The sequence below is a fragment of the Protopterus annectens genome, chromosome 9.part0 (genome assembly GCF_019279795.1).
Source record: "Protopterus annectens isolate FY-2018-M chromosome 9.part0, PAN1.0, whole genome shotgun sequence".
Taxonomy (NCBI): domain Eukaryota; kingdom Metazoa; phylum Chordata; order Ceratodontiformes; family Protopteridae; genus Protopterus; species Protopterus annectens.
In genome coordinates this window covers 974522104-974545456 of record NC_056743.1, presented here as the reverse complement: position 1 = coordinate 974545456, position 23353 = coordinate 974522104, and the positions used below count along the sequence as shown (strand labels likewise).

General features: G+C 37.2%; 1 protein-coding gene across 2 annotated transcripts in view; it reads right to left on the bottom strand.

Annotated features, from left to right (window-relative positions):
• LOC122811703 (inactive dipeptidyl peptidase 10-like) overlaps positions 1-23353 on the bottom strand; it is a 656601-nt gene that overhangs the window by 306852 nt on the left and 326396 nt on the right. For both annotated transcript variants that reach the window (XM_044083720.1, XM_044083719.1), the window contains exons 8-9: positions 19184-19304; positions 7345-7499 (exon numbers count right to left, since the gene is read on the bottom strand). In XM_044083720.1, the coding sequence (XP_043939655.1) occupies positions 7345-7499; positions 19184-19304 (276 nt within the window). The remainder of the gene's footprint in view (positions 1-7344; positions 7500-19183; positions 19305-23353) is intronic.

Below are 23353 nucleotides of genomic sequence, written 5' to 3'. Positions count from 1 at the left end.
TCTGGGCTCTCATTTGACTGCTCTGAGTGAATTGCGGATTGTTATATAGTTCAAACTTCACTGCCATCCTTTTTGTGATTATCATTTTAGAAGAAGCGGTTTGTGTAAGGCTTTTTGAGCTATTAAAGATTTGGCAGTCTTGGAAGTCTGCAATTTGAAACTATATATAAATAAATAAATATATATATATATATATATATATATATATATATATATCTTTATTTATTTTATTTATTTTTTTACATTTGTTGACCGGGAGATTCCGACTAGATAAATGTCCATTTTCAGTGGAGGCCCGGGGAGAAAAGCTCCAGAGTTTGTAAATATACAATGGCAGGAAATAAGACCGGGTCTTATACTCTTTCCCCCACCAAAATATGCATTAGGGCTTATTATCAGGGGATGCCTTATTTACTCTCTCCCAGTACAACAATCTACATTTATTCATGTACAAAATTTGACATTTATTCATGTACACAAATCAACATTTATTCATGTACAAAAATCAACATTTATTCATGTACACAAACTGACATTTATTTGGTACTCTTTTGTTATTGGGCAACAGTTCTAAGTAACGCGTTAACAGTTGTGTGAGAATTCTATATAAACAGTGCAACAAACATTTCAGCTTCAGAATATCTACACCTTAGCTTTCACAGTGCAATATTTCATGCTTAACAGAAAGTGCAGAAAAATCTCAATACATGTGCATTGGAGGAGGGGAATAAAACTGAAAGCAGAAGCAATCCATTCTGTTGCCCCGATAATGTAAACGTTATTCAAATACAGTCATGTCATCTTCTTCTGGAACATTGTCATAAGTCTCCAACCCCTGAATTCTGGTCTGAATTTCTTGCGACTCCATTTCCTGTAGAACCATTGGCCCCAATCTGTCATGCCTGGCAATTGAGCTGTCCTTAAATGAGCACTGCTTGTCCAAGTAGTCTGTTCGTACTGCATTGGCAACACAGCTATCAGTGATTTTATCCCATGAATTTTTCACCCAAGTCACGACCTCATGCAGGCTAGGCTTCACAAAGTTTCCATGCTGATTTCTCTCTTTTCTATTTTCAGTGTAGTCATTGAATTCCATGTGCAAATGATCCTTGAATGGCTTGTTTATTGCAATATCAAGAGTCTGGAGATAGGCAGTCATTCTTGCAGGAATCATTATTTGATCTATTCTTCTCTGTGCAAGGAATTTCTTCATTTCTTTAGCACGGTGAGTGCTGGCTAAATCCCAGATTAGCAGACCTCTTTCGCCACCTTGCAAAACAAGTGGCAGCATTACATCAACCCACTTCCTTATAACTGCTTGTGTGCACCAGGCTTTTTCGGTTTCAAGAATGTAAATGCCTAAAACACATTCAGTCAAGCCCCCCTGCTAGCAACATTAAGATAAGTTTATGTTTGTGTTTTGTGGTTTACTTGAATGGTCGAGATTTCAAATGTCGATCATATGGTCTCGGCCATATGAAATTCGACATTATGAAATTTCGGCCATATCAAGTAGACCCATGTATATATATATATATATATATATATATATATATATATATATATATATATATATATATATATATATATACATATACATATATATATATATATATATATATACACACAGATATATTTATATTTATATGTATTTATATTACTCAGGAAACAGAAATTGTAGTCTTTTTCTCATCTTACTTTGCATTTCATTAAAAATCAGCCTTGCCATTTTCCATACATTTTGCTAAATATTGAAACTAAGTTCCATATTTTGTTAAGAGTTTGAAAAGGTCATTGGTAATTACATCCATGTATTGGTTTAGAGTTTTGAAAAGGTTTTTGGTAATTATATACCTGCATTTATTTTCTGATAAACCTCTTTATCCTTTAGAAGGTTGTGGGGAAATGAGTGTCTATTCTAGCAACCAATGGATGCAGGACATTGAAAGAGATTATCTTTGAAGTTAGTGATTTAAATGGACAAACTCTGACCCAGTTATGCAAGTATGTATATTTTACAACATTAATATATAAATAAAAAGGCAAAATCATCATTAGAAATCAAAAATTGCAAAAGACACACATCTGACAGAAACAGTGCATTGAAATTATTAAATCGTGGAGAACAAGCAGTGAGGAAATAAAATCTTGATGAGAATAAGGCAGTATTCTTCTGACAAAACCTCTGAGAAGAAGGGGAGTAGCAATATGAAGTAAAGTTTATTCTGGTGGCTTCTGACGTCTGTGTGAAATGCTGTTAAAAAGAAGAAGATGAGATTCTAGATGATGTTTAACTATATCCTTGTAGTGGTGACATTTCTATAAGAATGTTTTGATGGGTTTTATTACTGAGATCCTGGGCTGAAGCAAACTACCAAGACAGAAGGGCTGGGCTTTTATTATTCCAGAACTAGTACTGCAGTGTTCTCAGTTTTATACCAGGACTGAAGGGCTAGGCTTTTATTATTCCAGAACTAGTACTGCAGTCTTCTCAGTTTTACTCAGGATCGAAGGGCTGGGCTTTTATTATTTCAAAACTAGTATTGCAGTCTTCTCAGTTTTACCCAGGACCAAAGGGCTAGGCTTTTATTATTCCAGAACTAGTACTGCAGTATTCTCAGTTTTACTCAGGACTGAAGTGCTGGGCTTTTATTATTCCAGAACTAGTACTGCAGTGTTCTCAGTTTTATACGAGGAATGAAGGGCTGGGCTTTTATTATTCCAGAACTAGTATTGCAGTCTTCTCAGTTTTACCCAGGACTGAAGGGCTGGGCTTTTATTATTCCAGAACTAGTACTGCAGTCTTCTCAGTTTTACCCAGGACTGAAGGGCTGGTCTTTTATTATTCCAGAACTAGTACTGCAGTGTTCTCAGTTTTATACCAGGACCGAAGGGGTGGGCTTTTATTATTCCAGAACTAGTACTGCAGTGTTCTCAGTTTTATCTAGGACCAAAGGGCTGGGCTTTTATTATTCTAGAACTAGTATTGCAGTCTTCTCAGTTTTACCCAGGACCAAAGGGCTGGGCTTTTATTATTCCAGAACTAGTACTGCAGTGTTCTCAGTTTTACTCAGGACTGAAGTGCTGGGCTTTTATTATTCCAGAACTAGTACTGCAGTCTTCTCAGTTTTAGCCAGGACTACAGGGCTGTGCTTTTATTGTTCCAGAACTAGTACTGTAGTGTTCTCAGTTTTACTCAGGACTGAAGGGCTTGGCTTTTATTATTCCAGAACTAGTACTGCAGTCTTCTCAGTTTTACCCAGGACTGAAGGGCTGGGATTTTATTATTCCAGAACTAGTATTGCAGTGTTCTCAGTTTTATACCAGGACTGAAGGGGTGGGCTTTTATTATTCCAGAACTAGTACTGCAGTGTTCTCAGTTTTATCCAGGACCGAAGGGCTGGGCTTTTATTATTCCAGAACTAGTATTGCAGTCTTCTCAGTTTTACCCAGGACCAAAGGGCTGGGCTTTTATTATTCCAGAACTAGTACTGCAGTGTTCTCAGTTTTACTCAGGACTGAAGTGCTGGGCTTTTATTATTCCAGAACTAGTACTACGGTGTTCTCAGTTTTATCCAGGACTAAAGGGCTGAGCTTTTATTATTCCAGAACTAGTACTGCAGTGTTCTCACTTTTACCCAGGACTGAAGGGCTGGGCTTTTATTATTCCAGAACTAGTACTGTAGTGTTCTCAGTTTTATACCAGGACCGAAGGGGTGGGCTTTTATTATTCCAGAGCTAGTACTGCAGTGTTCTCAGTTTTACCCAGGACTGAAGGGCTTGGGTTTTATTATTCCAGAACCAGTACTGCAATGTTCTAAGTTTTATCCAGGACCGAAGGGCTGGGCCTTTATTATTCCAGAACTAGTACTGAAGTCTTCTTAGTTTTAGCCAGAACCAAAGGGCTGGGCTTTTATTATTCCAAAACCAGTACTGCAGTGTTCTCAGTTTTTCCTTGGTGATGTGTCTTCCAGGTTTCACAAGCCCAGGTAGGGTACCTAATGTCAAGCCTAGTGACCATTTTGAAATTAATAGACTAAATATTTCAGAGGACAAATATCTCTTGGACAAGAAATAAGCAGTTTTATACAAGTATGTTTGTGGATGTCCTTTTTCAGGAGGTACTCTTTCTACTGTCTGATTCTCTGCAGCACTGACAGTTTTAATTACACAGGCAACAGTAGTACAACTGGGTGCAGAGATGAGTCAGAGATGGACTGGTGGCTGTGTCTGGCTCCTAATGACCTAGGCTTTGTTCAGCAGGCAACTATTTTTAATAATTTTTGGGCACTCTCCAGCCATGTTCATCAAGCCTCCCTTCTTCTCTTTACACCCACTTGTTCCACCATTCTGCTCAGTACAAGTACCCCACATCCCACCTTTTTTTGTGTGTGTGTGTGTGTGTGTGTGTGTGTGTGTGTGTGTGTGTGTGTGTGTGTGTGTGTGTGTGTGTGTGGTCTCCTCTTTACAGAGGGATATGCTTTTCAGTCACCTACAGTTTTAGTCAGACAGTAATGGGCAAGAGTCTGGTGTTGGAAGGTCATTGTCCACGTTGGTTTAAATTTTATGAGATATACTTAACTCTGCCTCTTGATGGCAGATGTACATGCTGAACTAAGCAATGGCCCACTACTTCTTTAAGTGCATGAGCATGTTTCCACGTATATGTGCTTAGGGTTATCGCCCCTGGTCACTATGTGGTACTGTATACCCAGCATACCTCTCAACCTCTTAGAGCAAGAAATCTGGACAAATATATAAATAAAAGTGAGACAAAGGCCCAAAATAGGGATAATTTTTAAATATTGCTCTTAAAAACTCAGAAAGTGGATAGAATAAGAAGTTTTGCATTAGCATGAATTTTCTGAAGGGCATAAGGTCTAAAACTCAAACGTCTTCCATTATTTTCTGAATTCAATATTTAATGATTTGCCACTAATTTACCACAATTTTATGAAAAATGGGTCAAAAATATTAGTCAAAAATCTGGACATTCTGCAAAAATCTGTACAATTGAATGGTATGAGTAACATACCTCTGTAGTGGGGGTCAGCAGTGCAGCAGACTGACCTACCTCCCTCCCTTCCAACCTTGACAGCGGTGCTGACCTCAGATCTTCACTCCCGCCCTCCTCTGCTGGTTCCTCCAATGCCCAGGTTACTAACCAGTCTGAGGTCATTTAGAGTGTAGTCATGACTTTATCCTTATGTTCCAGAGATGTCAGCTTTTAATACAGAACTCTAGACATACCCAGCACAGGCCTATTTTCCTGAAACAGTTCTACAAGAGACAACTCATTGAAAAAAATGAAATATTAGTCATGTCAGTGAACAGGATCCTAAAAAAACCCAAAACCAACCACAAACGACATCTTCATGTTCCAGGAAAATTATGCATCGCTGTAACAAAATATAAGCCTCATAATTGCTGCAGCTCAGAGACAAGTACAGATCTAAAGTCTCTGTAGTTTTTGGTCAAACATCAGCCATTAGCCTGAAAAGCAATACTTCTAGTTAAATAAAATGGGCAGTACATACACAACCTGGGATGTTTGGAAGTTAAATTCTCTTCTACTTACATATCTTTGTCCATCAATACAACGGACCTGTAGGTCATCTCTACAGTATATCCCTAGGGCACAGCTCCAACTCAAAGGCCACATTTACAAAATTGGAGCTATGCGTAGAATAGTGCATTAGCCTATCTCTAAGACTTAGGGAATTAACTGTGAGTGAAATTAAGTGTAGGTTTAATGGCTCCAGATAAAACCTCATCACTTAGAATTCTATACCAGTACTTCCTGACTGTCATGGAGACATGCTGCACAAATGAAGCATATCTTGTAACAGAGTACGCTTCCTGTCTATCATCATATCTCCTTTGATGATGACAGTGCCTTTGATCTAATCACCTTATTTCCTGAACCACTTTGTGGAACTCTGCATAATCTGAGTACTACTTCTTTACCCTTAGGAAGTGGAACTCATTGTAAGGTAGAGAGTCAGACGTGATGGAAAAAACTCACTCTAAGGCAGAGATATAGTCAGGTGTTTTAGGTGGAACGCACTGTAAGGTAGAGAGTCAGGTGTGATTGAGGAAACGCATTCTATGGTAGAGATTCAGTCAAGTGTAATAGGTGGAACTCTCTAAGGTAGAGACTCAGTCAGGTGCATACTGCTCAAACTCTTAGAGCAAGAGATCAGGACAAAGCCATAAATGGAGGGGGACAAAGGCCTAAAATAGGGTCAATTTTTAAATGCTGCTCTTACAAACTTAAAAAGTAGATAGAACAACAGGATTTGCATTAACATGAAGTGTGTAATTCAAGTGTCTCTCAATATTTTCTGATTTAAATCTTCAAAAGATAAATAAACGTTTAATGTCACAGACTCTACCAGAAATGTAAAAATCACTCTTTATTTCACAAACGTCACCAGAATAAGTGCTTTCATCCACTAAAACGTGGACTTCGTCAGGTGGAGTTTGTGAAATAAAGAGTGATTTTTACGTTTTGCCTTTTTGTTTTCTTCCTGGTGGAGTCCGTGACATTAAGCGTTTATTTAACTTTTGTGGATTCGTCATTGACTAAACGCTTTATTTGGTTTATTTGTTGACTTAAATCTTCAATGATTTGCTGGAAAACCACAATTTTATGAAAAATGGACCAAAAATATGAGGTAAATATCTGGACATTCTTTGAAAATCTGTAGAGTTCAGAGGTATGGTCAGGTGTGATGGGCGAAACTCACTGTAAGGCAGAAACTCAGTCAGGTGTGATGGGTGGAACTCACTGTAATGTAGCGATTCAGTCAGGTGTGATGAGTGGAACTCACAGTAAGGTAGAGACTTGGTCAGGTGTGATGGGTGAAACTTACTGTGAGGTAGAGAGTCATTCAGTTGTGATGGGTGAAACAAATACACAATTGATCTGGTTGCTCTTTATAATAAACTTGGTGTCCAAATAGTCAATATAGTTTTCATTTTTAACATAAAAGAATGAAATTCCAACATTGATCTGATTCAGTCTATAAAAGAAGTTCTAAAATTCCACCTGAGCATCATCACAGATATGAAACAGGTTGTCTATGTACCTGCAAAACATTTTAACTATATACCTATGATACATTTTAATGTGCTGTATGTTATTCTCCACATAGATACTTATCTCTTGAAACAACCCCATGAAAAGGATGGTATAATTCTGGACACGTTTGACCTCCCCCCATAGCAATCTCTTATTCTGCAAGAACATCTGTCGATCAAAAAAATGAGAAGGAACCCTAGGAGATCATGTTGAAACCTGAACTACATATATGTCATCCAATGAAAAAAAGAAGTACTTACTTTTGGATAGGGATACCGCTTGCAAGTTGGATACAGACTGCCAAGAAACTGGGGGAGCTCCATGGTTGGTACCAGTGAGTCATTAACAGCAATATATGCCAAACGGGCCCCATCAGATGACCACCAGTGAGCTACATTTGACTGAAGCACTTGTTCTAGACAGCAAAACAGAGAAAGATAGTGAAAAACAGAATAAACTTATAGGCTCCCTGATTACTAATTTTATGGAAAATGAACCAGAGTATCATCTGGAATCATAATAGGTTTCCAGAAGAGCTTTTAGTGAGTTATAACACTACAAAGTTAATTCACTGAAAACCAGTTTTACTGAACTTCATGCTAGTTGTACTCCCCATGTGGAAGGATATCCAACAACCCCCAGACGTGCATGTGTGGGTGTGTGTGTGTGTGTGTGTGTGTGTGTGTGTGTGTGTGTGTGTGTGTGTGTGTGTGTGTGTGTGTGTGTGTGTGTGTGTGTGTGTGTGTGTGTGTGTGTGTGTGTGTGTGTCTATAAATAATCTACTCAGGTCATAACTGAAAAATATTTGTAAGTTCACTAGTAGGTAAATAAATTCTATTATTTTTCAGCTGCCTTTATTAAAGGACATATTAGAATTAAACATCTGGATGAGACATCTCTTTCATAATCTTACATTTCATTACTATTTGTGAGATACTTCATTAGATGCAGACTTCCAGGTAATTTTCAGCCATGCACATATATACCATTTCTTAGCTGTTAGGCTCAACACTTCTATATACCACTGAATACAACATCGGCTTGGTCTCTGCAAACTTCATTGTAGCTTGCAACTTCTTGCTCAAAAGTCAGGGAGAAAAGTAATGGGGGACAAATGCCCAAAATAAAGGACAGTTTTAAAATATTAATCATTCACTTAGAAAGTTAATTGAACTATAGATTTTGCATCAGAATACGAAGCATGAAACTCTAAGGTCTGGCATTACTGACTGAGTGTAACCCTGCTTGATTTACCGGAGAGAAAATAGGAAGAACAGGGCAAAATATGGTGCAAAATCAGGGTGAGTTGAATGCTATCACACCAACATGAGACAAATGCTTCACTAGAAACACAATACGAATACTATGCTGTTGTACTAGTACTACACATTATATTTACTCCCCAATCTGTCCAGCTTGTTCTCCACTCCCCTGTCTACATTCTATGTGGATAGAGGTTGGAGTGAATGTGCCACTGTATTAACAGAGGTTTGGTGCAGTACTGATTCTGTAGCTATGACAATAGTTACTTTGTAGTGGGGGAAGAAGTGTAGCAGGTATAGAGATAGTGTGGTTAAAGGGCTGTATTTATGTCAAACAAACAAACAAAAAGGCAAACACAAATATGTATTTTATCAACTTGGGTTTGATGCAGATTGCATAGTTAGCTACTCTATACATTTGAGGCAAGAATGCAAAAGAAAATCTTCATAATCATATCCTAGTAGCCAAATCCAAAGCCACTGTAAGAAGTTTATTAATTAGTAAATCAACTAATGTATGCAACCAACTGATGATTGGTAAATTAACACTAGAAGATTACATCGAATTGCCTGATTCTTCAGTGAAGCAAAAATAGCACTGAGACATGTCCCAGAACATCAGTTTAAAGAGACTCAAATACCCCTACTTACTATATGTGTAGAAAATCTGAAAACCCAGAAACGTTTAATGCTTGCTTCCTATGCATACAATGAGCAGATGCCCTTACTATTGTAGTTGATATTTAAAAAACCATAGACTTACCAACAGCAGCCCGTGAATACTTTATGTGTACAAACCTATATTGTAACCATAAAATTGCACAATCAGCTATGAACCTATGAACAAGATGTCATCTGTTATATTTGATGATGGTCACACTTCTGACCTTGCTGTCATTTTGCAGGCTTTGAAGCAATCACAATAATATTTGTAATAATCCTGATGCTGAGATGGTATTTCTTTAATTAATAATAAAATTGACAGTATATCAGATTGTTTGTTAAACAGCATTCAAATTATATATGTTCCTAGTTTACTTGGGAAGAAATTAAAAAAAAAAAAATTTTCAAAGTAGAAGTCTAATACAGCTTTGGGATCTGATGGATTTGCTTCATGTTTTTAGTAAACTAATTTTTTCTTTTGCAGAACTTGCTCCTTTTCCTATATTTTAATATAATTCTGCATTTAACAAAAAATGTATTATATTATTCTGCATTTGACAGATAATGTCTGGATATTTCTACAAATTTATCAAGATTATTTTTATATATAAGCCTAATTCTGATTTTATGCAGACTGAGAGAATTATTGAACAATGTTCCTTATAGACTGTAACATAAAATTATGGCTATTGTCCAGCTATTACAACCTTTTAGTCAGAATGTATGACATCTGTGCAAACTTAAAGGAGAACCGTACCCACAGACTCAAAAAACATGTTTATTTCATCATGGTTTGGCGCTTCCTACATTTTATCACCACTCTGGGACTATTTACAGGTTTTTAAATAATTGTATATGTAATTTCTGAGCCTGACCAGATGGGGTCTAGCATCTTGAAGTGATCCTGATTGTTTAGTCTGTCGCTAGGTATCCCACAATGCAGTGCTTGTCTGTAAAAAATTACACGATGCAGGCCTCTTTCTTCCTAAAGCTCCTGTCACTGCATGGATTTTGCATGCATACACTGCTGTCTTTTAATTCAGCTCAGTTAGTTTTAAGTAATATTTTATGCCATTCAATGACTAATTAAAACACAAATAGTGCAAATACCACAGAACAGACTTTGAAAGTGCTTTATACCACTGCTTCTTTTTAGAATAGCTAAATTGCAGTCTTCTGTGAAGTCTGAATTTTACTACTTTGACTCATCTCCCACCTCCTTTCATACCTAACTTCCCTAGCTGTCAAAGTGCTAAGAATAATTTGAGCTGTTACCTGCTGTGATTGACAGCTCATAGCAGGAGACTTGACTCATGTACTGTTTCCTTGTTCTAGCCTTTACTTAATGTATGGGAAGGGGAATGACCAGGGAGCTATGACATCACAGCATGGGTGGGTTTTTAGGGCGGTCATGGTGATGCCAGTTTGGGGAGGGAATTGGCCGGAAAACTACCTGTATTCATTAGCCTTGATGATGTCAGTGAATTGGAGACTGCAGCAAGCTTTTCCAGGGTGGGATAAACGTCTTTTGAAAGTGAGACCACCACAGCATGGTAAGATACTGTTCTAGTGGAAACAGTCAATTTAAAATATTTTAAATGCTGTATTGTTGTTTATTCATAGCAAGGACTGTAAATAGGGAGAAAAAGGACAGAGAAGTTGAGCATTTAATAATAGAATCCCATTGTTGTCCACTAAGACAGTAGCCTTTTCATTTGGTAAGGGTTCTTAAACTCCCTACTGATTATGATGAACCTAGCGTAGCTGTGGCTTTGAATGTTCTGAAAGTTTTTAATAGGGTATATATATATATATATATATATATATATATATATATATATATATATATATATATATTCTTTTCTTTTAAGGGTCATATAGCATTTAATCAAATATTCTGCTTAAGTCTGCATAAATGGTGATCTTTTAAATTCATATAAAAATGAGTACATGTCAAAGCTTCACCCAACTCTCAAACTTATTTAGGGCTTACCTTGGTCCCCTTTTTAGATAAATATGTTCTAACATAGTACCTTAGGAATTAAAATAAAGAATCATTATATTTTGCTTACATCCTTTGGTGTTACTGTTCTGGTTTATTTACTTTGTCCTCTGCTTTGATTGTGGTTATTCTCAAAGGAATATTCAGTGTGATTCTTAACAACAGGCATAATGTCAGCAAATCTCTAGTATTCCCATTAACAGTATAGACCCAAATTTAGAAATAATCCTGTTGCTTCAGTTGTACCAGTTTTAATGGTGTATTTGACAAAGTTAAATTGGAACGTGATACACTTAATTTCAATAATTTAGCTGGGAATTCATATTATTTCTTCTATTTTATTTATTGAATAATAAATTTTGTAACATCCTCACATTATTTTTTTTAAATAGCTCAGATTAATTCCTTCATATGGCAAATAATAATCTTATAGGTTGTCACCTTACAATGAATCAACCAAGTCAAATAGTTTTAAGACATCAGATTTAAAAAAAAACTATTTCACAATGTCTAAAACTGCTGTGAGTAACTAATTGCTCACTCACTGCCCCCCCCCCCCCCCGGTCAAATTTTCTTCTTCTACATGCTCCCAGCTGGGTATATGTCCCAAGGCCCTAATTCACATCAGTATTTCAAAACCACATGAAATGTATATTTAAAGGATGTTAAGGAAGTTAGTCATCAAAGTGTTGAAATTAATTGCCTCAGAGGTTTTGAACAGTTAATTAAATTACTTCAGCCTTTTACAAATAATCTTCATTTCACTTGAAGTTCTGGTCTGTTTTCTTCTGCCATATTTATCAATAACATATTGGTTTCTAATAAATATTAGATCAATTTCAGATAACTGTGCAACATTTGTAAATGTTCTTAAAATAGCAGTAGCTAAGATCCAGCTAGAAGCATGTTATTATAAGGTAAAGTTATAAAACTGAAAAAATGTTTATAATGGTCATGAAGGTGGATAATGTCTTAATGATTCATCTTTATCTGGAAATATTATGTCTGTCTTTTCCTCCAAATATTGGGGTGGTATTATGGCTGAATAAGATCTCTACTCTGAAGTGGGATACTGTTTTTGGATTGAACTAATTCTATTGCTTCTTCTGACATACTTTACAGAACTTATTTTATAGATGAAGATAGTGTATCGTTTAGACCCTTCAGACCAATCTTATTTGGTATATTTTAGAGAAGTCCAGATTTCCCTCCTCCTACTATTGAAGACAATTAATTATCAATGTGTAAACTTTGTCTTGTCACCCAGATTCTACAGAGGCCTTTTTTTGTATCCTAAATAACACATAAGACCTCAAGAATACTGCTGATTTAAAAATAACTTCTGCATTAGTACTATTTCGGAACTCTTTTATTACACTGCATCTCTGTAGATAAGAAGTTCAAAGGGGGGTGGTCCAACGTTTCACAGAAGACCATTCAAGAATTCCAACTTGAAAAAAAAAAGAAAGATTACATAGCATTGAAATTAATATGCATTGTTTGTACTCAGGGTAGAACATGTAATTTGGTTTAACACGTACAGAATCTGCGCAATTTGTGACATAATTATTTACACTTCTTTTCATTGGAGAAAATGGTTGCATTTGAGATTTTTACACCCTTTATTTTCTGTCAGATGTTGATATGTAATGTGCTATGGTACTAGTGTCAGGGGAATTCTGATTTTAAACTTCATGTTTAAGGGTTTTTGTCTTGCTTGATGTGTTCTGTTATATTTAAAATTGTTGTCTTTGTATACTTTGGTTTTGGTTGTATGATGTGTCATTAAAACAAAATCATTACATTTTAAAATAGGTAAATACAACTTGAGAACAGTCCACAAATATGAAAAACAATCCAGCAAAAAACTCCTGTCTCAAACAAAGAAAGGCACCAGTACGCCACAAGCACTGTTCACAAATATTTAATCCAATCGATAAAATAATTCACATGAAGTTGAGCGCTTTCATCCACTAGGGACTTCTTCAGAACACTTCATTATGACACTACTACTCCATTAAGTACTTTAAAAAACAGATAATTACATCACATGTGATTTCTCGTTAAAAATTTTAAAGTGCAAGTGCATAGATATCTAAAATGTCCTAATTTTAAAAAACAAATATATATATGCAAGAAACAAATATATATATGCAAATAAAGTTCATTATAACTGTTTCTTGAAGCTTTTTCGTAAATCTTATTCTAACTTTTTCGTACAGTTTTTCAGTAAGTATCTCAATAAATGTCTCAGTGCGTGTTGTGGTGCCTGTGCATATTAAGCTTCCAAAAATAATTGCAAAAGTTACAAAAGTTGCAAGAAAGTGTATAAATGTAAATACATTTATATGAATATGAATATGTTCTAAAAAATGTGTGTATTCATACAGAAAACAACCCTTCTTATATATTGAACATCTATTTATTATTATCCAATATGGGTTTTATGGACACATATTCGTTGATACCAGGGTGTACTGATGCATTTAATTTTACCTGCCATCTCACCTCCTTCTCACTAACTAATTTCTTTACGTCCCCTCCTCTCACATTGACTCTAACCAGTTCCAAAATTCCAAACCTAAAATTAGAACATTCCTTGTTAGTTTTTAGATGTTTCCACAAGGCGTTGGTCTCATCCTTCCTCCTAATACTATACTGGTGGTCGTAGATCCTATTACGTAGGCATCTGGTGGTCTTCCCTACGTAAAAGCAGGGACATTGTGTACATGTAGCCATGTATACCAAGTTAGTGGATCTACAATTCCCTTTTTGGAAATGAATGTTAGTTTTATTAAAATTCTGTAAAGTTAGGTTCTGTACTGTTGTTATATACTGACACTGGGAGCACGTTCCACATTTTACTGTTCCCCTCTTGTTGTCTATGTGATTCTGTTTTTTCTCTAATAGGGACTTCAAATTCTCTCCATTCCTATACACAAAATGGGGTACACCTCCAACTATGTTCCAAATCCTTCTGTCTGCCCTAAATACCCTCCAGTTCTTCTGAATAATCCCTTTAATATATTTGCTATGGGGTCCATATTGTATGATACAAGCTTTCCCGAACCTACTTGTTGTGTCAGTAAACGCCTCATAGTTATTCTTAGGGGGTACAAAGGTAGATCGTCCTCCTCCAAGCAGGGGTGTATACCTCTTACCCCATTGTTGCCAAACGTAAGTCTTAAGCTCATTTATCATACCCTGTGGGTATCCCCTTTCCACAAAAAATGAACCTATCTTTCTTAATTCTACATCCAAATCCATAATGTCAGATGTCATCCTCGCCGCTCGAATAAACTGCCCCTTTACTATATTTCTTTTCTGGGCCCAAGGGTGACTACTATTGAAGTGTAGATACGAATTACTAAAAGTAGTTTTCCTGAAAATGTTGGACTTGAAGTTCCCTTCTTCCAATGTAACCAGTACATCTAAGTATGAAATACTCCTTCTGTCCATGTTAATGGTAAATTTTAAATACTCAGTACACGAGTTTAGATACATAAAAAAATGTTCCAACTCCTCCTTACTCCCTTTCCAGACTAGAAAAATGTCGTCGAGAAAACGATGGTAACATCCTATATAATCCATCCATTTTGAACTAAGGATGTGTTCCTTTTCCCAGTTTAATAGTACCAAGTTTATGATATGGGGGCGCATGCAGCTCACACCTGCTTCTTTGTCTATAGTATTTCCCCTCATAATAAAAATAATTATGGGTTAATACTATGTCCATAAAATCCAAAATCAAAAGTGTTTGTTCCCAGGTGTTCTTTCCTAACTCATGGATACTATCCTGAAACCTTCTCATCCCTTCCACATGAGGGATGCTAGAAAAAAGGTCAACCACATCGATAGTAACCAACCATTTAGCATCCTTGGAAATATGTGGTTCCAACCGTCCTAAAAAATCCCATGAGTCGGCCACAAGATGACTTATACTCCCCAGACAAGGTTTTAACCATTTATCGACAACTTTTCCAAATCTGAAAGTTTTGGATAAACTTGCAGATATTATCGGTCTGAATGGGGGATCCAACGAAGTTAACAAAGGGTACAGGAAAGTGGATTTGTTATTACACGACCTTATTTTAGAAGGCAGCATGGACACTGACTTAGAAAAATATCTTAAAGTAGAACACCCTATTATAGGTACAATTGTGGGTATACCAAAGGTCCACAAGGACACATTGGATCCCCCATTCAGACCGATAATATCTGCAAGTTTATCCAAAACTTTCAGATTTGGAAAAGTTGTCGATAAATGGTTAAAACCTTGTCTGGGGAGTATAAGTCATCTTGTGGCCGACTCATGGGATTTTTTAGGACGGTTGGAACCACATATTTCCAAGGATGCTAAATGGTTGGTTACTATCGATGTGGTTGACCTTTTTTCTAGCATCCCTCATGTGGAAGGGATGAGAAGGTTTCAGGATAGTATCCATGAGTTAGGAAAGAACACCTGGGAACAAACACTTTTGATTTTGGATTTCATGGACATAGTATTAACCCATAATTATTTTTATTATGAGGGGAAATACTATAGACAAAGCAAAGGTGTTGCGATGGGGGCTGCATGCGCCCCCATATACGCAAACTTGGTACTATTAAACTGGGAAAAGGAACACATCCTTAGTTCAAAATGGATGGATTATATAGGATGTTACTATCGTTTTCTTGACGACATTTTTCTAGTCTGGAAAGGGAGTAAGGAGGAGTTGGAACATTTTTTCATGTATTTAAACTCGTGTACTGAGTATTTAAAATTTACCATTAACATGGACAGAAGGAGTATTTCATACTTAGATGTACTGGTTACATTGGAAGAAGGGAACTTCAAGTCCAACATTTTCAGGAAAACTACTTTTAGTAATTCGTATCTACACTTCAATAGTAGTCACCCTTGGGCCCAGAAAAGAAATATAGTAAAGGGGCAGTTTATTCGAGCGGCGAGGATGACATCTGACATTATGGATTTGGATGTAGAATTAAGAAAGATAGGTTCATTTTTTGTGGAAAGGGGATACCCACAGGGTATGATAAATGAGCTTAAGACTCACGTTTGGCAACAATGGGGTAAGAGGTATACACCCCTGCTTGGAGGAGGACGGTCTACCCTTGTACCCCCTAAGAATAACTATGAGGCGTTTACTGACACAACAAGTAGGTTTGGGAAAGCTTGTATCATACAATATGGACCCCATAGCAAATATATTAAAGGGATTATCCAGAAGAACTGGAGGGTATTTAGGGCAGACAGAAGGATTTGGAACATAGTTGGAGGTGTACCCCGTTTTGTGTATAGGAATGGAGAGAATTTGAAGTCCCTATTAGAGAAAAAACAGAATCACCTAGACAACAAGAGGGGAACAGTAAAATGTGGAACGTGCCCCCAGTGTCAGTATATAACAACAGTACAGAACCTAACTTTACAGAATTTTAATAAAACTAAAATTCATTTCCAAAAAGGGAATTGTAGATCCACTAACTTGGTATATATGGCTACATGTACACAATGTCCCTGCTTTTACGTAGGGAAGACCACCAGATGCCTACGTAATAGGATCTACGACCACCAGTATAGTATTAGGAGGAAGGATGAGACCAATGCCTTGTGGAAACATCTAAAAACTAACAAGGAATGTTCCAATTTCAGGTTTGGAATTTTGGAACTGGTTAGAGTCAATGTGAGAGGAGGGGACGTAAAGAAATTAGTTAGTGAGAAGGAGGTGAGATGGCAGGTAAAATTAAATGCATCAGTACACCCTGGTATCAACGAATATGTGTCCATAAAACCTATATTGGATAATAATAAATAGATGTTCAATACATAAGAAGGGTTGTTTTCTGTATGAATACACACATTTTTTAGAACATATTCATATTCATATAAATGCATTTACATTTATACACTTTTGCAACTATTGTAACTTTTGCAATTATTTTTGGAAGCTTAATATGCACAGGCACCACAATCCGCACTGAGACATTTATTGAAAAACTGTACGAAAAAGTTAGAATAATATTTACGAAAAAGCTTCAAGAAACAGTTATAATGAACTTTATTTGCATATATATATTTGTTTCTTGCATATATATATTTGTTTTTTAAATTAGGACATTTTAGATATCTATGCACTTGCACTTTAAATTTTTAATGAGAAATCACATGTGATGTAATTATCTGTTTTTTTAAAGTATTTAATGGAGTAGTAGTGTCATAAAGAAGTGTTCTGAAGAAGTCCCTAGTGGATGAAAGCGCTCAACTTCATGTGGATTATTTTATCGATTGGATTAAATATTTGTGATCAGTGCTTGTGGCGTACTGGTGCCTTTCTTTGTTTGAGACAGGAGTTCTTTGCTGGATTGTTTTTTACATTTTAAAATAGGAAGACCACAAGTATTTTATAGAGTTCATTCCAACAGTAAGTAGTCTACAGACTTGGCGTAATATACACGGAGCACAATTTGTCATGGTACAGCAGCTTGACACATGTGACTTGTTTACAACAGAGACATACAGAACACAAACAATTACCAGAGCTAGGTAAGGGCAGGACATTAAAATACCGTTCTACTATCCTTATCTGATACAGTCATCATTATTAATATGGTGTATGAAAATGAGCAATTCTTACCAACCTATCGGTGCACTAACTGTAGCTATAGACATCACAGTGCAAGCAGTGTTCAAGTTCCTACAGTTTTCTAAAAGTATATTGGAGTGGGGAATAGGAGCAGTAGAACAGATTAGGTATAAAATACTGACAAAACACAGGCGAGAGATGAGCTGGCACAGTTGTACCCACATGGAATTATAGGATTATGCAGGGGAAGGAAGCAATAGCTTATGCTATAATAGACAAACACACACACACATACACACACACACACACACACACACACACACACACACACACACACACACACACACACACACACACACATTCTAAGCTTGTTAGAGTAAAGAGACTCTCTGACAGGAATCTTCTTTAATTGTAAGACAGTAGCGTGGCACACATTTCTAGATCAGATGAATATAATTGCTATACAATTTGTCACCAGATGATGACACCTCGGGGTATCACTTGTCATAGATCTTAACTTGTGAGTGGAAATGTAGGATTTTAGTATTTTTCTCATTTATGGGCAGTGCTCAATGTACCCTCGGTGGGGGTGCTGCGGTAGCGTTGTCGCCTCACAGTTAGACATTGCCCGTTCGATTCTCAGTTAGATCGTCTTCTGTGTAGCGACATGCATGAATGAGCGTTCCTTCATTGAAAGTTGTGCATTAGGCCTGGCAAGCCAGCACGTAAAAATCTACTGCCAATCATTAGCAGACCGGAGTTCCGCTGGGGCGACCCCTAACCGGGAAAAGCCGAAAGACACAACATGGGCAGTGCTCAAAGTATCTGATTCTTAGTGCCATTAGAAACTGCATGTATGGCCTGGAGTGTCTTCTCTGAGGCATTAAATTAATATTTTCCAGGACACTGAAGAGGAATTTCTGCAAGCCACAGCAGTGAGAATCTTGTATCAGCATTGTAGGTACTGTCCATTTTGTCAAAAAGATCCCCATTGCAGGTTAGTTAATGTAATCTAAGTTGGGATGCATGTACCATATGCAGACTTATAGTATTTCACATAGGTTATCTGGACAGTGAATCCAGCAGGAATGCAACCACTAGTCCTTCAATATTTTGACCACATTTTGAAGTACTAATAATGGTTTCATGCTTAAGAAATGGTATGGACAAAGTGGAACTTTGGACTGAGTCTAAATTTAAGACTAAACAATTATTTTATCTGATATTCCTGTGAAGTTACCTGTGCACCTTAAATTTTTCTTCCTGTGGGTTAGTCACATTAAATTAGATCATATATGCATTTTAAATCTCTCTGATTTTGTGGAAAAAGTAACTTAAACCTCTGTTACTCTGAAATATGGCTCTGTTATTCTACTGGAGCCTAAAACTGCATTGTTGGGATATCATTTAGACTCATTCTTCAACTTAGTCAATGGTATTACATTGCACTGACACTTCTGCACAAGAAATTGCAGAGTTATATCTGTCTACTTCCGAATCTCTGTGAACTGCATGCAGTAATTAAATCAGCACGCAGAAAGCAGAGCACAGTTACATTGCCCTTTAATACATTCCTTAACCTTACCTTCATACAGCCAGTCTGAGATTCCATTGAAAACAACTCCTTCTTTCCCAGAGGAAGTGAGGCGTAGTGCGCTGCTTGACACATCATGCTGGTAGTAGAGGTTGTTCTCGAAGATAAATACCTAAAGTGTATGGTGGGTGGGAGCATGGGTGGGACAAGGATAAAATGCAAGAGATGAAGTCAGAGAAAGATACGAGCAAATAATTAAAAAAATAGAAGGGAGTGGAATGAATGAATGCAAAGAATAAGAGACAACAGAAGGTCAGAAAATCATAGGATAGTAAGAAAACATAGTAAAATATTACAAGTAAGAGAAGGGTGGAAACGCAGATCAAAAAAAGATAAAGGGCACATAATATGATAAAGGGGTGGATGAGTGAGATGGTTGAGAGAGAGAGAGATAACAGGATAATAGGAGACAACAGGAATAGGATAATAAGAAAAAAATGTGAGAGAAAAATCAAGAACAATAAATTATGGAAGGAAATAGGAAATGATACAAAGAAAGACATGTTGGGGAAAGGATGAGAATCAATTGGAAAAGAAGAAACAGAATTTGGATTATCACTTGGTGGAAATGCATTCTGTTTTTCTGTTAAAAACAAATTACCTCTTGGTTTGCAGGCAGTCAGGCAGTGAGGTGCAGTTATGCAGGATGCAGGCTTCTTATGTGCACAAGTCAACAGAAGTTATACTTTTACACTTTTCTTCTCCATGTAGACTCTATTATTCTACTATCACCTGTAATTCAGTGTGAACTGTTTTCCTTAGCCTTCAAACAAGGTCTGCTATCCTTTCACTCTCCTAAAGTGTTTAAAATTGCTCTTGCTAATGCACATGCCTACTTTGCTTGCACTGCGACCTATCATGATACTTCAGTACTCTGGGGATAATTATGCACCTCCGTCTAGGATTGCTACATAAACAGGGTATCTGCTTTGTACCACATTAGAAATGCGTCGCTGCTAGATACTTGACTTTTGTGAATACTCTTGCTGTGAATGCAAAATGCTTTACTTGAACTAATATGCTGTCGTTGTGGTTCTGCAATGTACTTAATGTCGTTATAACTGTTTTAATGGAGCTTTTCTTCACATGCTTGCAGTGTAAATGGGCCTGAAACAGTGGATAACTTCATAATCAGATTAATAAATAAATAGCATTCACACTAAGGCCATACTTATTGTTCAGATAATACCTTCTACTACCGAATCATTCTGCCTAGCTGCACTGCTGCTTGTGGTTCTAGTAATGTAAGAGATGATAATCAAGTAGAGAACAGGAGCCCAACAAGGAAATGGCTCCAGTGATTTATGCTTTTGTTCCTGAATTGAGGCAAGTGGCATCGTATGTAAGCTGTTCCGCTGTGCTGGCAGACTGACTTCAAAAATTGCTACTTGAGTTTAGTATGGACAGCGAAAGCTTCATTATCATTTTAACAATTTTTTTTCACTGATATTACTGAATAAAATGAAAGCTATACTTACTCATACCACACACACACACACACACACACACACACACACACACACACACACACACACACACACACACACACACACACACACACACAGCATCATTCCAATGTATCACTACATTGGTTGCTGTAGATATAGATTTAAGGTGTAGCTTAACAATGCACAAATGTACTAGTTAGTTATGTTCTACAAGGTAGAATGAAGCCCCAACTTACATCAAAGCTGAGGCAGCTCCTTAAGCTCTGAGCTAGTAAATGGAGTGAGTGCTAAGCTACGGGAATGTCTGAATGCCTTCAGTTGTTTGCTCTTCACAAAATGAACGAACAAAGTTATTTACAAGCACAGATTGGACTGCTTCAGTACCAGCTAGCCCCCAGTGCTGTTCAGTCACACAGCACCATCTCTGCTGGTAGTTGGAACCAAAAATAAGTGTGAACTGTATTAAAGTGCATCCCATCAATGTTAGTAACACCTTCCATCATACTAATATCGTCTCTAAAGAGTTTACACTCTACAGGATTATACACTCCTCTTTTCTGACTGTTTTCACCCAGCATGATCTTTTTTACTGTCCCCATTTAAGTTCAGTAAAGCTGACCACAGGATTTGTTGTTATAACCTCCTAATCATGATCACAGGATTTTTACAAGCTCTCCCTTTCCCTGCCTGACTCATGGTCTCCCTGAGTATTAGACTGTTCACATGCACTTTCTATACATCTTGTGCCCTTTTCATTGTCTTGCTTCTGGCACCCATTTGCAGTCAGACTTCATCAGGGATGTGTGCCATTTGCTTGGAAATAATTTATTGCGCTTCAGGTACCTAGAATTCCAACCCCTTTTTCTTGTCGCTATAGACCCATCTTCTTTCTCCACGGTACTATTGGTCTCTAAGGTACTTTTTGAAACTTGGACATAGGCTCTCTTACAGAAACTGCTTTTGTTGAACTTTCAAGGGTTGTTTGGCATGGTCTTTTATTCCCTTCTATGACAGATACAGAGTACTGTGAGCCTTGCATGGAAGTTATGACACTAGATTTCTGATTACCTGTCTGGATTCAGTTTCAGGTGTTGGCCTGACATTTCTACTCTTCTCCTAAGAAACATTACTGTGTTGTCCTAGAAGACAATTCTTGGTCTGCTTCGCTTTTCTTTATCTACTCCCTGCTAATCTTAAGAATCTCCAAGTCTTTATGTATATAGATGACCTGGTTACCTCTAGGTCCACTAGTTCCAATATAGATGTCAGAGACTTTCTCCAAACTCAACTGCCTGCATTTGTGGATGGATATGATGCCAGGCAACTTCAAATCAAATGTTCAGACATCAGAATGATGCTCTTTAACACCTCAGCCACACTGAGCAAGATCCCTTCTTACTGGAGTATTTTCAGCACCTGTCGAACCCATGCTTTAACTGTTCATCAGTTAGTACCATGGATTTTGATTTTATTGCCACTTCAGCTTAAAATTCTCTTATAGAAAATAGGGCTATCACCTTCTAAAAGTATCACATCTTCTCACATCAGATGCAATACCTGTTTGAAAGGGTAACTCAGTTCCTCAGTCAGAGTGCTAGCTGGTATTGGTCAATGTAGCCTGCACAGTTAACTGTCTTGTACAACACATTTGTCTGAAAAAAATTACTTTCCCCCAAGTGGTAAGTACCACTGTTTCTTCATTGCCAGTCTAACTGGTTGCTGGTTGAGAAATATGCAGACACACCTGTCATTCCTCTCATCTATAACTCCCTTCATCTGCCCTTTGCTTGTTGTTTTGCTGACCACTAAGCCTATCCCTTATGAGCTTAAGTCAGATGTTGAAATGAAGCTCCTTGCAACACTTACTGACACACAAAGCTATTAAATACATCAATTTATTATTTGCATACACTGTATCACAGTGTCCAAGTGGTTAAGGTGTTGAAATGAAAATCCAGTAGGGTTTCCCTGCACAGGTTTAAATCCTGTCTATAATGATAGTTCTTTTGTCTGGCAGTTGACTTAGAAGATTAAGAAGCTGTTAAAGAACTGTTTCCTGTAGGCCAGTGGTGCAAGATTTGATTTCCTCACCCTCTGTTGCCTAATTGTTTGACTCTGAACAATCCACTTAACCAGACACTTCTCCCAGGCTGGGTGGGAAAAAGGTCCATGGAGATCAGTGCTCTACACCAGAACACCAATACAAGTAAAGTAAATAAATAAGGTATCTCAGCTACAGCTTCTTAAATGATTCCCTGTACTCCACTTGCATTTTTTTTTATTACTACCAGTTGTGCTACCTAACAGTATGCACCCAGGGCAGCTACCTACTTTAACCCACCATTGTTATGGTAGTGCCATCAGTAAAGAATTGGTAGAATCATATGCATTGTCTCCTCTGACATGCACGCAGGTTGAAAAACACACACACACACACACACACACACACACACACACACGCGCACACACGCGCACACACGCGCACACACACACTCACACACAAACTCACTCAGTCTCTCGTCGCTATATATGTGTGTGTGTGTGTGTGTGTGTGTGTGTGTGTGTGTGTGTGTGTGTATAGACAGATGGATGTGTGATGTCTGAAGTACTAAGTACACATGGATTCCTCTAAAAAGAGATTTTATTAACAGAACATAAATAGCTTAGCTTCTGCCACAAAAAAAAAATGAGAACACAAGGCATGAGTTACATC